Source organism: Molothrus aeneus, chromosome 4 (assembly GCF_037042795.1).
Source record: "Molothrus aeneus isolate 106 chromosome 4, BPBGC_Maene_1.0, whole genome shotgun sequence".
Taxonomy (NCBI): domain Eukaryota; kingdom Metazoa; phylum Chordata; class Aves; order Passeriformes; family Icteridae; genus Molothrus; species Molothrus aeneus.
The window spans coordinates 6,857,787-6,875,046 of record NC_089649.1 but is presented as its reverse complement, the minus strand read 5'-3'; the positions used below and the strand labels follow the sequence as shown (position 1 = coordinate 6,875,046).

At 44.6% G+C, this 17,260-nt stretch overlaps 1 protein-coding gene across 1 annotated transcript in view; it reads left to right on the top strand.

Moving 5' to 3' along the window:
• Window positions 1-4,360, top strand: part of TNIP3 (TNFAIP3 interacting protein 3) — a 49,242-nt gene extending 44,882 nt beyond the window's left edge. The window contains exon 14 of the mRNA XM_066548925.1: window positions 4,256-4,360. Within this exon, the coding sequence (XP_066405022.1) occupies window positions 4,256-4,287 (32 nt within the window). The 3' untranslated portion in view covers window positions 4,288-4,360. The remainder of the gene's footprint in view (window positions 1-4,255) is intronic.
• Window positions 4,361-17,260: the final 12,900 nt, after the last annotated feature.

Sequence of the window (17,260 nt, the reverse complement as noted above, 5' to 3'; positions counted from 1 at the left end):
CTCAAAAGATGGACACCACAAGGAATCTCTTCTGGGTGGGAATCTGATGCCAGTGGGTACCACAACTGAGTCCAGAAGCTGTTGTGTTACATCTGGAAGAAGAAGATGGCTACAGAGGAACTGTTCCATTATTTGCTGTCATCCATGTTTGCCCAGAAGAGAGGGTAGAGTGGGAACGTGGCTCACCAAAATGGCTGATGGGCATCCCATAATTACACAGCAGCTCTTTGGAGAGTTCAGATGTGGTCACAGGGAAAGTAGTGCTGTGCCTGCACAACAGAACAGGAGATGAGTTTTGCCATTCCTCCCACTCAAACTCCAAGTGATTTATTGCACCAGAGGATACAGGGAGGATGTTTTTAACAGGGAATGAAACCAGTCCTGCCACCAGCTGCAGCTGTGGTCCAGGGCACTGCACCTGGGGGATCTGGAGAAGGAGAGCTCTTCTTCCACCCTGCTGGACTACATGACTTGACTCCCTGAGAAAAACTTCTTGAAAAGCTGTGCTCTGTCTTTCTATTTCTGTTCCTTGCCCAGAACATCCAAACAACTCCTTCTCAACAGGACTGGGATTAGGATACTTGGAGACTTTTCCCTTCCCTTTTTGCTCCAGCCCCTTTAAAGAGGATTTCTTACTAGTGCAGTGTAGGATGTCTGCTTTAACACCTTCTGGGCTCATATTCTCTTTATCCTGGCTGCTGAAACAGATGATTTTGATCATTTATCCATTGATCACACAGAGGTCAAACTTCCACTCTTGAGTCACTAGCCTGGCTTTTTGTATTATATATAGTCTTCTATATTAAATCTGCCCGTAAGTATTTTGGGAAAGGTTTCCAGGATAGAAGCTCCAAGAATATGTGATGAGCAAGAGTTCTTGATGTGCCCATTTCTTTGCTCCATTTTGTACAAGTGCTAATTACACTGGTGGGTCTAATGAGCCAGCATGTGCAGCAGCATTCCTGGTTCTCAGTTCTCATCCTTCATTTTCTCAGTAGATTATAAATGGACAGATGAATCTCCTCTCTGCTGAGCTAGGTCTTCATTATAGGAAACAAATCAGCAGTGAAGCAACTTTTAGGCATGAAACAGTTTCCTTTAGGAATGCTATTTCAGTAGATTGATATTTCTAGGGAAAACCTTTAAATTTCCCTTAACAAATTTTCCTTTGATGCTGGGCATTTTTTCTTAAGTAACAATTATGAAGCACAGGTCACAGGTTGTAACTTCAGAGCTGAACACAGTGAAATGAGTTGGGAAACCGATACTTGTGATAATATTTCATTTAAAAAGCCTGGTTTAGAGAGATCTGACATCTGTGAGAGTCTCATAATGTAATTGGGACTTTAAAGGTGTATGTCACTAAGCAGGACTTAGTAATTTTTTCTGTAGTTTTGTATAGAGGCACCTTCATTGTGTTTTCCTCCCTCTCCTGTGAGGGAGAAAGGTGTTTGCACTCAGGTACTTTGGCATTTAGCTTGGGTTCTGCAGGGGTCCCTCTGTAACCAGCTGCAATCTCATGTTTTCTGCTTTTCCTCTAACCATATCTGTATTTTTGACTGGCTCCACTCTCTTTAGCTGCTCCCATGGTAAGAATAGGCTGTCTCAAAGGACTGCTGCCCTTGTTAAGCCCAGTTTGTCTTTCTCTTTTGTCTAAAAAACATTTTTTGCCATCATCTATAGCTATAGGATTATCTCTAGAGAATTTTTTAAATTAAAGAAAAACCCCAGCCCTTTGCTACAGCAATTTGATGAACACTATTTGATGCTATTGTCTAAAGTTTGCTCTCCAGACTGTTATTTTCCCCAGAGATGTGTTCTGGTAGTTGGCAGAGGATCACTTATGCAATGGTGTGTCCAGCACTGAGCTCTTGTGGTTGTGTGATGGTTTGGATCTGGCACTTTTAGATTTGAGCTTTTTCTAATAAACTGGGAATAAATTCATCAGAAATCAGGAAAAGATGAGGGAAACAGGCTGGGCAAAATGAGAGGAAATAAAAACCCCCAACCCTCAAAAAGCTGCTTAGAACCCCAGATAACTCATAGCCAAGTTCAGCTTGTCCTCCAAAAAAGAAAAGGTGTTTTCTTTAAGATCCCAATGTATTTCCAAGAATAACTCTTCTTTCCCACCTCTGGACTGATCCCTCCCCAGGTACCTTGCTGTGCAGGAAATCTTAGTCCTAAAATATGTTTAAGTTTTCCCAGCCTTGTCTTGTTGGACCAGCAGTGCTGCCTTAGGAGGAAATTTAGCTCCTTGGTCTCTCTGTGCTCTGTTACACTCCTGATGTCAGATTCTGACCTTTTTGTTCTTGGTTATATTGTTCTGTTTGGTTTTTGTTGTTGATTTGAAGGTTTGTTTTTTTTTTCTTTAATTTTTAAGGAGCAAGGCAAAAAGATTTCCAGCAAATGTACTTAATGTCATTTTACTTGGCAAGCAGTATTGACTTCCTTCCTTATTCAACTGTGCAAAATTGAAAAGACAGTTGTAAAAAAGAGCTTGATCTTGGAGATTTTCCCTGGACCCAGACATTTAATGCAAAATTCTCTGGAAAAAAGGTTTATTGCTCAAAAGCCTACTCGGGGCAAGAACCCTTTTGCATGCTGCAACTGCTGGCATGTCTTGGCTTTTTCATTTGCACAATTAATCATACTGCATTTTTTCCCTTGGCAAAAATATTCCCAGTGGATGCATTTAAGGATCCCAGTTAGCCCTTCAGAGCATCAGATATAACCAAAGGGTTTCTCCAGTCTGAGCTGGATGTTTTTATCTTGGATCCAGTGATGCCAGGCACAGGGAGAAGCCCAAATGGAGCCTTTTGCTTCCCTCTCCAGGGGTAGCTCTGGAGGCTTGTGGCAGCAGCTGGTCACCTCCTCATCTTGGCAGGCTCAGGGAAAGCAGAGCTCAACCTGCACAGCCCTCAGGGTGCCCAGATGAGCACATGGATGTGCCCGCTTACTTCCATTAGAATCTCATCTCCTCTTCCTTTCCACAGTCTGCTGCTTCCCAGATTTTTGCCCTGGAGGCACCTAATTTGCTGCTAATGTTGTTATAATTACAGCTAATTGGAAGAAGAGGAGGGAGAAGTGTGGGGTTTGCCACTGAAAATAATGACATCTGTAGGGAGGGGGGGGGGGGGGAAATATGAAAAACTGAAAAAAATGGATTTGTGGAGGTCTTCAGTAAAAACCAGACAGAAAAAAAAAAGTCAATTAATTGACATCTTAATTTTCCTGGAGAAAATCCCAGACCCCTAACATTTTTGGTATTAGCATCTCCTCAGTGCATGCATTACATGAGAATTTATCAGTGCTTCCAAGTAGTCAAGACAGATTTAATTAGCAGCTTGCCATCCCCATTGGGAATGAAAATGTGATTATTTCCAGTATTTTTACTGATCCAGCTTGATTTCTGCTACTGCAAAAAGGCCATTAGCACAGTTCTGATTCCTAACTCCAGAGCATGTGAAGTTAAAGTGCTTTTAAAAGTCAGCTTGAGCTGAAGATCACAGAATGTGTTGTAGTTCTTCAGAGTACCAGGCAGAAAAGTCTCTTGGGAAGAGGAACAGGATATGTGATTTAAACAGCTGCAGGATTTGATCATTTTATTTCTATGAGCCAACAGATCAGGATTCATCATTCCTGATGTTTTCTCTTTAAGTGAAATAGTGACTGCATTTGTGCTTGTGCTACTAGAGATGTATCAGAGCATTTTTCCAAAACCTTTTGAAGCTTCAGGAAGCATGTGTTGCACCAGCAATAGCATCTTTCCTTTCTTCAATTTTGTTTTATTTTCCTAGCTTGAGTGACTTACTATCAAACACATTTTTGGACCAGATACCTGCTTTGCCATGGATACTAATTATTCCCTCTGTCAGATTTAGCTGCTCTCTTGGGTGCACCTAATTCCAATGTATACCTCTGGGCACTGCTGAATGTCAGCTGATCTTTTAAAAAGTCTGCAAAGACTTTTACATGGGGGCTTTAAACCATGAGACCCTACTGTTTGCTCTGTGTCAACCACCAGGATTAGAGGAAGGTTGAGAAGGAGACTCCTGGAGCACTCTGCTATCCCCACTCTCTTTGGCTTTTTCACTCCTACGGCCACTTGTATTGGTTTGATTACAGCCTTGTAGTGAAGTACAGGGTTGGCTTTGGGGGTGTGTGTGTGAAAGTGTTACAAAATGGAGGAAAATGACTCCTGAGTGAGTTGTATTTCTCAATGTCACAGTAATTCCCACTGATTTTGCTTTTGCAGATTCCCCCCTGGAGAAGGGAGCCCATCGCTGACAGCCCCCGGCCTGGAGAAATCTAAACCAAAGGCTGCAAGGGACTCTTGCAACTTCATTATTCTGTTTTCTTCTGGGTTTTTTTTTTTTTGCTCCTAGCTCCTTATCTCTTCAGTGCATGTGATTTATGTCTGGTAAAATCCCTGTGAGGACAATAGCAAAGCAGCTCATACAGGCTGGTGATCCTCAGGATCCAGTTAAACTCTGCTGGGAAGCGTTACTGCCCTTTGTTCTGAAGATGCTGTTTGTGCTGCCTTGTGAGAATCTCTTTAAGAGCCTGATGAGAAGAGATGCAGTTCTTGCTGGGGATTCAGACTGTCACATCTGGTTTGAATTCAAGAGCTTACAAGCCCAATAGTGGTGTGATTTTTTTGGTGGTTGTTGTTGTTTGGGAATGATGAGGGTTTTTACTTGATTCCAGGGAATGGTTTGTTGATTGATCACCTTGAATTCTGTCCTCCCCTTCTTGGTTGGTAAAAGGGAAATTTTACTTCTGGGAAAATCTGGGGAAATCTGCTTCACTGTTGAAACCCCTTTGTGTATTTATGATCAGGGTGCCACCCATGCCAGGCCAGCTAGAAGGTGCCCATTTCCCCTTTTGAGTCCAGGTAGATCTCCTTTTGTTTTGGCTCTCAAATTACATGTAAAACATAATCACATGGGTTTTTTCTGTGTGTACTTATTGGTATTGCAAGAATTTGAGTAGAAATCTTGAATGGCTTCAACTTCTCAGTGAATATGACTTTGTATTTCCAAATTATTCTTGTAACAAATCTGAACCTTGTCATGTAACCTCTAACCAAGAATAAAACCTGTTTTTTTAAGTGAAATTGTATTTAGACAATAATTTTTTTCATAAAATTTTGATGGATGAGTGTCCAGCAAACATTACTTGATAATCTGCATGCAAGATTGTCTCTTCTCTTCAGGGTTTTACAAAGATCACTGTTGAGGAACAGGTATCCAAACCTGCCAGGACCCCACCTGAAGGAAGAAACAAATTTTTGCAGGGCAGGAGATGTCACGGTAGCTCAGGAGTGTTTCATGTGGATTTAAATTCTGACACAAACAGTTTTTTGAGCTGTGCAAAGACAGAGGCATCAGCTACAGGACAGCCTGCATGTGTCATTTCTGCTTCTGGAACAGGTATTTCCATTCCTTTCAATATTCAAAGGCCTGTGCATAGAAATAATAACTTTACAGCATTAAACATGTCCAGCATTTGATTCTGGGCTCAATGGGCAACAGCCCATGGGAAAGGGTTCTTCTGCTTTTACATTGTAGAGCAATGCTGCTTCTGCCAACAGGGATGAAAGAAGTGACATTCCTGACTTACAGGACAGACTCAGGAAGAGCCAGAAGCAAAGAACTGAGAAAGGCAGCCTCTGGAGAGAGGTTGTTTTTGGTGAACTATTGAAAATTAGAGTTTGACTGCACCCTTAGCTCCACAATGGACTCCCGAGTCTCTGCTAGAGAGAGGGGAGTTTTTATCTCTGCATGAATTTGGGGCTGGCTCGCAGACACTGCAGCAGCAGATAATGTAGCAGAGCACAATATAACCCGCTCCTCCTGATCAGCGATTTGGCTAATAAGGGTGAGATCATGGAAAATGCTAATGCACTGCCTTCGGAAAATCCAATTAGAATGTAACCTCCTTCAATGGGAGCTCCCAGCAGGTGCCCAGCGCTGCGGGCAGAGCACCCCGCGCTCCGAGGCGCCGGGAATGCGGGAACAGACGCGCTCTGTGTGCTCGGTGCGGGGGCGGCCACCCCGCTCCATTCACCCGCTCTGCTCCCCAGCTTTGCGCCGGCCATTTGTGGGCTTCGCTCATTATCTGACAGCGTTAGCTGGCCCGAAAGGACCATTGAACGCGAGCTATTCACAGGGAAAAAACGCTGCTTGCAGGGCTACCTTTATAGTCGTGGGCCTTTAATGTTTGTCAGGCTTGGGCACAGGACTGTAAACTTTGGCTCACGCAAGTGCTAATATTCCTGGTGTTGTATCTTTTAAATGTTCCTGTTTGTGTCTTTTAAAATGCGCATAAAATGCCTGGAAGTTGCTTTTCCGCTGGATTTTCTTGGAATGATGTATGTTCCCCCAATGCAGGTGCTGTCATCTGTCTGAATTAGCATTGCCAGGCTCAAACACCCCCAGAGGAAATGCTTTCTGCAGTGACCCAGACAACTCTGAGGGGGTGAGTTATTTTAGTTAAAATCAACTAGAGTGTTCTTAACAGGGATTTTTCCTTTCTTCAGCTGTGCCAAAACTGGATATCAACACTCCCAGTTCTCCCTTAAAAACCTGTGGTCTTTGGGGAATTTTAGTCCCTTTTTCCTGTGGAGAAAAATGTTTTGGTTTTATACATAGTCTTATGAATTATAGCAAGAACACACCATCCATGAAAATATTTTCTTCTCAGTTGAAATGAGTTGTTTCAAGAGCAGAACTAGAAATGCATGGTGAACATTTTGGGTGAAATAATGATCTTTTACCCTTTGGCTCTGAGTCCCCACACACCCAAAGACTTCCACTTCATTATCTTATCATCTTCCCGCCAGTCATTGCTTGGTCATGACAGCAGTTCCTGGGTAATCAGGATTATGGGGTGCCCAACATTTCTGGTCTTCATCCCCTCTCTCTCTTTCAGTAGTCTAGAATGGAATGAGAAAAAGCAGGTGGTGTATGACCATGCAATTTGGTCAAGCAGTCTCAGCTTCCCACTATCATGGATGGGGAATATACCCTGGGAATTCTACCTAGCCCATAGCACCCTGTGCTGAGCTGAGAGGGTAATTCTAAGGAGAATCAAGTTATCTCTCTTTTTTTAAAAAAAGTAATCCTGAAGTCTAAAAATGGTTTCTGTATTTTAACTGTGGTGAGAATGACAGAAGAATTTCTCTGATTTGTGCAGATGCAAGTTTAAAGGTCTGCAAGACACCACAGGGTGGAAAGCATTTTTCTGATTAATAAAACACTTTGTTTCCCCCCAGGAGCCAGGATGCTGGGTAATGCTGTGTTTTCACTTAGAGCAGCAACAGCCCTGCTTCCACCTGCCCTATAAAAGGGCAGCACCCAGGTGCTTCCTGTCCAAGGGCTGCTTTGCTGAGAGCCCAAGGCCCAGGCTGGCCATGGGCTGGCAGCGCTGAGAGCAGGGCTGGGGCAGCCAGGGAAGGGACCTGGTGGCTTCCTCGTGGTCTTTGATTAGTGCAGGAGTGAAGAGCTCACAACAGTGAGGCTGGAGATTGCAGTTTTGGTCTAATGGGAGATATCAGCCCAAAGGAAGGGTCTGAGGCTCTTCCCAGGGCCAAGGGAAAGAATTTGGAGAAGGGAAGTCCTGTGGAGCAAAGCAGGATGTGTAGTGCTAGTGTTTGTAGCACATGACCTGACTGACTGAGAAGTGACAGCTCTGGCAAATGGCAAACCTCCTTCGTTGGCCTTTTTGTCACCTGGGTAGTTCCTTTCATTTTGTTGCTTGGTTTAGCTGGGAGAAGAGAGGGAGATGTTTTAATTTTTTTGGAGGAAGCTTTCCTGTTGTGCCTTGCTGTGTTCAGGCATCCCGTGTGTCAGCTGTTGGTCATGTTAATCCCACGTTAATCCATTTAAACAAGGACATTACCCTGCAGGGCTGGCACATGCAGAGACTCTTTGCAAATCATTCACCAAACCAGCTCTAGCTTTGATTATTTATAGCAGTCACTTAAAACTCTCACTTAAGGTGAGGCACAAAACACCAGCCAGAATATTTCCCTATGCTAAAAGTTAGGGAAAACTGCGCTTTTCTCAAGGTTAAAATGAGAGCTGGTCTTTTTGCAATTCCTATTCTTTTTTCCTCTTTCTCCTCAGTGCCAGATTTGCAGCCTGTCCTTTATAGTCATGCCCCAGCATGGAATCTGTAGAAATAATGTCAGGAGAAACAATCCTAATTATGGAATGGAGGGGATTAGCAACGATAGCAGAAAAACACAGTCATCAACACCAGGATATTTCAAAGAAAATTCTTTCTGTGTAAGTGACCTGTTCAGACACTAACACAGCTTTGGAGGGGCAGTCAATCTCCCCATATTTCCAGCTTTCTTTTAGGAAAGAATAGCTTAACAGGCGAAAAGCTGATCTCTCCTGAACTGGAATAACAGTTCTCTCTTATGCTGGCAGTAGCAAGAGAGGGATTAGTTAATTCCCTGTTAAAATTCCCCTGTGGTCAAGAATTAAGTGAGGGTGGGGATGCCAAAGAGGGGACTTGGAGCCTCCAGTGATGTACTTGCTCCAGAAGAGAAGGGAACTCGCTAAAATCAGGTTTGAGGCATGAATATTGCATTACAGTTAACTAAAAGCAGGCTTGACTCTGGCTTAGTAATGCCAGCTAAATTGGTTGCTCACAGGGTTCCTAATCCTTAATAGTGATAATTAAAATTCAAAGAGTGTGTGTGATGTTGTTATCTCACTGCCCATGGCTTCTGAAGAGACATCTGACTTCCCTGAGGATTTGGGTGTGGTTGGGTCAGAGCACTGGAGCTGCTTTTCTATTCCTGGGTGATAAATTAATAACACAGGACTTGGAAACACAGCTCAGAAAGAGCTGCAAAACCAGAAAACCTCCCCACCAAATCAAACCCACTGCATTACAAGATACCTGTTGGGCAACTGAAAAAAAAAAAAATTAAAATCCTCAGAAAAGAAAAAAGGCAATTAATCTCAATGTGCTGTTAATTTAATAGCATTCCCATGTGGAGTCTTAGTGCTACTGTCACAAGCTGGCCATAACTTCCTGCTGTTCCACAGATGCTTGTGACAGGTTCTGCTTTTCATGCTCATTTCTTTGCAGCCCTTCACTCTGGAGTCACAGCAGACCATCTATTTCTAATTTGGTTTGGGGGTTTTTTTTGAGTCAAATGCGATTTGCAGAAAGTAAAGTTCCCATTGGAAAAGAACTTAGAAAGGTGCTGCTGTGCTGCCAGAAACTTTTTTCTAAATAATTGAATTCTTATTAATAGGCATTTTCACCTTGATGAATGCAAACAGTCAAGCTATGGCATGCTGTGTGGCTTTCTGTATCTGAAAGCACAGATAAGAGATATGGGAAATGCAAACAAAAAAACCTGAGTAGTACCAAGAAGGGGGAGGATATTAATAAGGAATATCCCCTATGAGTTCCTAGTTTGGTTTGTTCCTATTCATTCAGCCTGTTCTGCCCAAATTTGTTTAGTTTCTGTATGTAAACACCACTACTGTTTATGAGCAGTGTTTCATTTTGGTTTGGAGCAGCTTCAGCTTATGACAAGTGTCAGCCTTCCTTCTTCTGAGAAGAAAAGGATGCAGGCATTGCCCCTTGATTTGTGTGTGCTGGCAGGGTGTGACACTGGCAGGGTGCTTCATGGCTCCTGAGCAGATGCCATTCATCTCACTCAGCTGCTCTCAAAAATACTACATTGCAGTTGCAGGCATCTAAATCCCCATTAAATTCTTCAGGCTACTTCAAGCTTTGACATATTAGCCCCTGAAATTGTGCAGACATTCTGCCTCTGAAGTCCCCAGAGGGAGGGCTCTGCAGAGCCCAGAGCAAGTCTGGCTTTGCTGAACTGCATGGATTTTCCTTGCTCTGTAGGAAAAACCTGTGTGGAAAACTCAGGCTCTTCCAGGTGGTCCAGGGCCTGATGTTTGTGCACAGCCTGTGCTCCTGTGTGCACTTGCATATTTCTATTTCTATTATAGAAAACTAAGTGTTCACTTCTGAAGGTTTGAGTGTAAGAGTTAAATATATCCCTACGTGTGCTCTTCCCTCCAGGAGAGGAATGTCCTAGAGGTTTAGCAAGGTTGCTAAAACTTTTAACCTGGCCACATAACAAGAGCCAGTGTCCCCAGGGCAGAGTGTTGTAGTGAGAGAAAATGAGGGTTTCTCTTCAGCCTGGAGTTGAGACTTCACCAGGGTCTGATTTTTCAAGTCTTCCCAGGCTGAGCAGCTTTGCCTGTGGAAGTTGGTGGATGTGCTGCACTCAGGGCTGGCAGAGCCCACTCCCTGCCACCCTGCTTGCTTTCTCCTCCTTTTTTATGTTTATCCTCTGCTAAGGGAGAAATTGTGTTTCCACTGGGGTTTATTTACTCTTTTATAAGACTACACCCAGTTTACTGCTAGCATTTAACTGGGCTCCAAAGCAGTCTCTCCTGCTCACAAAACTGTGCTGTTGCTCTGCTCTTGGTTTTCCTTTGGTGATCAGAGGCTTCTGGAGCTAAACCACTGTCTCCTCCCTGCCTCCAGGCTGTGGAAAGGCTCCTGGTGCATCTCTGGAATGGGCATGGACGCCTTTCCTCTCCTCAGCCTCCTCCACCTAGCACTGCGTGGGGTTTCACCAGGATGGGGAAGGTCAGTGCTCACAGCTGAGAGAGTAAGCATTTGTCCAAAATGACATGATTTTAGACCACTCTGAACACCCATTCCTGGCAATTTAAACCCTTCTCTTTTGCAGAGAGAAAGTACAGCACAAAAACTGCCTTCCCCAAAGGTTCCCCAGGCCATTTCCTCACCTCACTGAGCTGGTTTCCTTCTGCAGGGCACAAATTCTTCATGATAGGGAACAGAAAACTTGCAGGAGCTCTGGGGAAGGGACCCAGGCAGGGCAGGTCTGTGCTTTTTGCCTGGTTTCCTACAGAGCAGTATTTCTGGAGCTGGGCTGGCTCTCTGCTGGCCACAGGTCTGCCAGGCCTGCCCAGTGACTTTGCATCATCTCTGAAATGTCAAATGTGATCCAAAGCCAGCAGGTTCCAAGGGTGTTGGCTTCCTAAAGGTGGGCAGGTGGAAGAGAGGGGAACCTTTTAGCTCAAGGCCATCTCAGCATGTTCTCTGGGCTTGGATCAGAGAATGCAGACAGGACTTGAGCCAGGTGGGACCTGTACCCAAGAGTCCCAGCTTCAGTGAGCCAGGGCCACACCTGTTTGATCTCCATCCCTGCCTCTGCAGGGTGCAGGCTGGGGAGGTTTTCCTGAGGGGGAGAGCAGGTCATAACACCTAAATGTGGGATGTGCGTTACACGCTGACAGTGTCAGTAATACCACATGCACCTTTGTGTGTGCATCAGTAAAAATCTGGGTGTGTTCAGAAGATGGAGTCCAACCTGGCCATTTTCATCAGTGGGAACTTTGAATAAGGGTGTGAGAACAGAATCACTGCTGTACAGACTCACCTCTCCCTTAGGGACCTTCAAGTTCTTCAAACAACTGCATGTGTGACTTTGCACTGGGCAGGATCTTCTCTGGCTCTAGAGGGAGCAAGCACCTAAATTGTGGGACATTTGTAATCCAGATCCAGACCAATCCAGAGGAAACCTGCCAAGCTGTCAATAAAGCAGGAGAACATTAGGAATTAGTGCATGATAAATGAGCTGATGGGCTGGCAGCTGATCCCATCAATACATTGAAATGTCATTGCTGGTGCCAGGCTGAAGTGCTTTCATGCTGGTCTTCCCTTGATTTGGCAACGGGGTTTTGGTGGACATGGCCATCATCATCTTGATGGACAGAGGAAGCACTCTAGCTTCTCTGGAAAAGTGGGATGTATTAAGGAAGCACCTGGTGCTAAAACCATCTCTCTCTTTAGTGCTCCATCTTTCTTCTTTAAGAGAGGTGAACTTCCATTTCAAAACAAATATGCTGCATCTAACCCTGCTTTCAAACATTGTGATGGGGAAAATTACTGGCTTCTAAGAGGTGTGTTTCCTGTTTGGCTTTTGCCTGGTTTTAAAATGCTATTTCCTTTCCTTTTCTCTTCACTGAGCCAGCCCTGGCAAATCTTAGAAAGGAGCCCTGGAAGACAAGTTTTCTCTCAGTAACACCGGGGATGTTGCCAGGTAGGGGATGGCCTTATTTTCTGGGACTTGTCCTTGGGGTAGGTGTAACAGCTTGTTGGGGTGTTTACAGGCAATAAATGCCAGCTCTGTGTGGAGAAGTGGGAGAAGAAACTGGGGCTGGAAAATATTTCATTGGCTTGTACAAAAAACCTTAAGGCTGGTACTGAGAAAAATAATTATCTTCAAGCAAACAATTCCATTTGGAATAGTAACACCCCAAAAGCATTTCCAGCCTTAGTTTGAGGGTGCTTTTTCCATGCTGTCTGAGTCAGTTGATTCCCTGTGTTCCTCCAGCTGGAGTTGTAAAAATGACAGGAAAGATTAATGAAATGTATCCCATCAATTCCTCCTTGGCCCTTTGGTAGTCTGCTCTTCTGTACAGATTTCTTGATGTCTTGAGGCAAGCTGTCCCATGGGCTTTCTTGGGGACCACACACAGACACTCAGCTTCTTCTGGCATTTTTTCCTGCTAATTGCCCACCTTCTAACAAGCAGCTTCTCCAGAGTGACAAACAACTTCCTTTGAATAGCTCGGATGTGCTCGGCTACCAGGGAATGGCAAATCAATAGAAGTGTCTCTGTTGTGCCTTTTGCTCCTCACAACATGTGAATGCTGTGGAAAAACAGACACACCAGTGGGGCTGGTGGCCTCCCCATGCACGTCTGAGGTTGTATCCATATGGATCCTGCTCCCCTGCCCAGTCTGGGAAGGCTCAGACAGGAGCGAGCGCTTCCGAAGGCAAACCGGTTACGTGCGTTCCCACACGCCGTGTTCTTGAGGCAGACACAAATCCCTGCAGTTACATAAGATGTTGGGCTTGAAGCTTTGCATAATTGTGTTCTCTATCATTTCAATCTCGTGTGTTTTTAAATTTTGCTTTCCTGGCCAATGCAATTTATTACAATAAACTTGTAATCTGCTGCATTGGGCTTTATCATCTCCTCACTTGAGACGGGAAGCAATTATAGATCTCTGGAGGAGATGTCCTACTTAGGCACAGCAAAATGTCTTTCACAGGACACCATGTTTTATAAGACAGGATTTAAAACTGTGATAACATCCTGGAGTGCAGACTTGGGAACTTTGTCCTTCCTGAGCTGTGCTGTCTCCCATTGATGAAGCTCTGTGCAGTAGCTGGGCCAGGTGCTGAGGGGCTGGGGCTGCTGTCCCTGCTTGCCTTGTGTCACACCTGGCTCACTTTGCCATCTAAAAACAGTCACCCAGTGCCATCTGAGATGCCACTGGGAAGCCAAAACATCTGCAGACATGTTTTTGGCAACGGGAGGCTTTGCCCTTCAGTACAGGGAGCTGTGGCTGAACAGGACCCCCAGAGAAGTCTCAAAGGGTGTTAGGTGCTTTTTTCAGGAGGCTGAAGCAGCTTTAATTTAATTTCCAAAGCAAGACCAGCTCTGTGGCAAAGGGCTGATGCTGGATGGTCGGTCTTCTGAGTTCCTTGGAACTGTTTGCACCTCTGGGTTTGACCTCCAGGACAAAATCAATCCCCTGAAGCAAATAATGGCTGGAATTCCCATCATGGGGCACGTGTATTTGGCCCCGGGGAGGGCTGGATGGATGCTCCGACTTTTTGGGAAAGCCCACCAGATGGAGCTCGTGTTTGAGGGAATCAAGCTCCAGCGAGGAGCTTGGAAAATAGGACATAGACCTATTTTTTATTGGATTGTTTCAGTAACAGGGGTGAGTTGAGCAAGCCTGGCTTCCTAAGCTCTTGCTTGTAACAGGAAATGTTCAGTGCTAACGATGTGGAAAAAGGAAATGTTTTTGCAGCTAGAAGTGCTTGGAGCTTTCATTGATGTTTTAATTTTCTTGTTACTGTCTTATTTTGCAGAACTGTTTTAGCACTCATTCCCTCAAAAATATCTGTCCCTTAGTGTGCTTCTCATATTTAATTATAATAACTACACCCCATGTGAAATCAAAGCAGTGGAAAACTTCCTTAGTGGTCTAAAAGGAAAAAAGCCCAAACATTGAGGAGTGGAAAGGAAAAGTATTCAGCCTTAAACTTAGTTACCTAAAAGACAGCTAATAAAACTTTGGAGTGTGGCAAAGAAAGCAGAATGAAGCGTGTCTTAGTCTGCAAAGGTGTAACCCACCAATTCAGAGGTCCAGCTACACATCATTGCTCTGCTAATTTTGGTGTGCGTGTCACCTCTCAGCCTTGTGCTTCAAAAGCTTTTAAAACCACCTTTTTAGAAGCCTCTTTGTTATTTGTGTAATCCAAGTGCTCCAGCAATAGATCAGGGAGCGGTGTAAGCACCGTGGCCATGAGGACGTGGTGCTCATCTTCAGCATGGGTGGTGCAGGCGCTGGGGCTCCGGCCCCTGCCCCGCGCACAGCCCGACCTCGAGTCACGTTCTGCATGGAAACCACAGGGAATGGCTGCCACTGATCTCACCTCCTCATGAGACACACAAGCCCTTGCAGCACACTTCTGCTCCCTGCCACCCATCCTGCTGGGACATCCTGGGGGTTAAGGTGAAGCTGGGTTAGACTCGCTTGCTATCAGATTTATTTTAAGCTCTGCCACCAACCAAAAAATGTGTTCGTACTGAACAGGCTTTAATTTCAGCCAGCACCAAGTAGGGCCTCCTGCCTCATGCCATGGCATTTCTCGCTTTGTGAGACAAAAACCAGTCAGATGAGCTTTTATTCTAAATCATATAGGATGAGCTTGCCTTCTGTAATGCCTTTAGAAGAACCATTCTGTAGCTGGCCATCCCACTCTGTCACTGCCTGGAGCTCTTCTCTGCCGTGTGCCTGTGAGTGCCAGCACACAAAACATCCCTGCTAATTGCTGAGTGCTGCTGCATGCACTTGGGTAGGAAAAACGCAGCATGTGTGCTTTAACAGAGCTGGATGTGTGCTCGGAGTGCTGGCTGGAGTTCTGCGGTAGCCAGATGTGGCACCATGCTTAATTTAACCTCTCTTTGTGTTGTTACAGCCTGTGGTGCAGACCTTGAAAATGGACAAAGTTGGAACCTGGGGCTTCCCAGAGGAGAAAGGTTTGTTCTCTCATTGCTCCCTGTCAGAAATGACAGAGAATCAAATCTTAGCTCTGCTGTGTTTCAGCTTCTCCCAGTAATGGTATCACTGGTCAATGAGTGATAATTTCCCCTTTCTCTTTCTGTATTTCTTGGTGTTTTCTGTCTATTCAGTAAATTGCATATTCCAATTTCCTGGGAATCCTGGGTGCCACTGGTTAACCAGAAGGGGAGAAGCCGAGGATGTCAAAGGCTGGTCTTCACTTGGAGGGAGGAAGGAGAAGTAGAGGAGGTTGATGCTGAGGATTTCTCAGTGGCCTGGAAGGAATTAGGACATCACAGACTTTCCTGTCTGTCCTGAGTAAAGGTAAATCCTTCTCGATCAGTTGCCACCACACAAACCCAAAATCAGCTCTTCAAACCCATTCCAGTCTTCTAGGTTTTGCTGTCTTTTGCATTTCACAGGCAACCACTTATGGAGTCTTCAAATTGGCCCTAAAAACTGCAATTACTGCTCTTGCACCAAGGATTTATGAGCAGCAGAATATCCTACTTGCCTACACATGTGCAGAGCTGAAGGTAAGAGTGTGAAGCATTAAATACAAAGAAAAACTTAAAAATTTAGCATTTAGTTTCAAGTGCCATATTTTGAGCAGTTGATTCTTTTTGCTCCATTCTGTGAGTGTGTAAATTGGGGTGGGAAAATAGTGATTTAAACCAACACTTTGAAGTGACATGTCTGAAACAATTCTTCTTTGAAGACAGGAATATAACAAGAGCTCGGGTCTGGGCTGTGTCTGTGGGAACACCTCCACACAAGAATTAAAGGCTGCGTGTTCTAGATCAAAGTAGCCTATACTTCATAATAGCTCTAATTACCATACCAGTCATCTTTATTAAATTCATTTGTTTTAATTAAAAGAATAGATATTTGGCATCAGAGTTTACGGGGTCTGTTGGGCACTTGAGATTAAATCAATGGTTTGTTAATAATTTTATCTGGAAAGGAGATGAGATTATTTAAATTATGCAAAGTAGCATCGTTTTTCTTTCTCAGTAGAATGAAGTATGATTAAGAAATAATGCTCGGAGCATGAAAGCTCTGCTTGTCACTATTTTTCACATTCATATTTGGGATTTTAGAGTGAAGTTGTTCATCTTCAAACTGATTTTTAATAATATCTTGGATTTGGCAAAATAAAACAAGTACTGCAGTAGTGTTTAACAGCAGGTGTTTTCCAATGATGATATGGAAAATCCAATGCTGTATTCTTGATTCAATTGGACCATATTTTGGATTTGTATTGTATTCTTGTGCTGTTGGAGCAGTAAGTCTTGTTAATCAGTTCATAAAACAGTAGGATTTTAAAAGATGCACTGAAGGTGTAAAACAGTCAACGCCAGGAGAATTTGCAGAGTAGCTTAATAAATAAAACATAATTGGATGAAATGGGCAAGTAATGAGTTGAAGGCAGCCCAAATGTGTAATTTCTTTGGGTCAGTGGCAATGCTTTAGCTTGCCCTGCAGCTGGGTGAAGCCTGGAGGTGTTGTGGTGCTGTATAACAGGGCTGTGCTGTTGGGTGCCTCGTTCCATCCCGCAGCACAAACGCTGGGTTCAGTCGCGAGTGGCACGCCAACCGCTTTTTGCACATGCTTTTGATTTCCCTCAGGAGAGAGGGAGGAAAATGCCTCTTATTAGGAAAAGAAACCAGGGCTGGGGCTAGCAGGGAGCCAGCCATGAGTGCTGGGTTCTGTGCCTGGCTGTGCTCATGGAGCAGCAGCGCTCAGGGGAAGGTGTTGGCTCCGGTTCCTGCTCTGCCCAGCATCACAAGGCTGTCACCTCTGTCACAGGTCATGGCTTCAGGCAGCACCCACCTGCTCCCTTAAGGGCAGAAAAAAACCCCTCTTCCTCAGATGAAACCTGTAGGCAACATCAGTATTCCTACTGGAAGTAGGAGCATGATCTCCGTGCTCACAGCATTCGGTTTTAGCCCTTCCTGGGCACTGTCGCTGCTCAGGTTCCACCCAGCCGCTCGTGTGTTGCTCCTCTGAGGAAGGCAGTGGCAGCTCCCAAGCCAGAGGCTTCCAAGATGCCTCTGGAGGCCCCTGCTGTCCCGCCCATCCCTCTTCTGGGA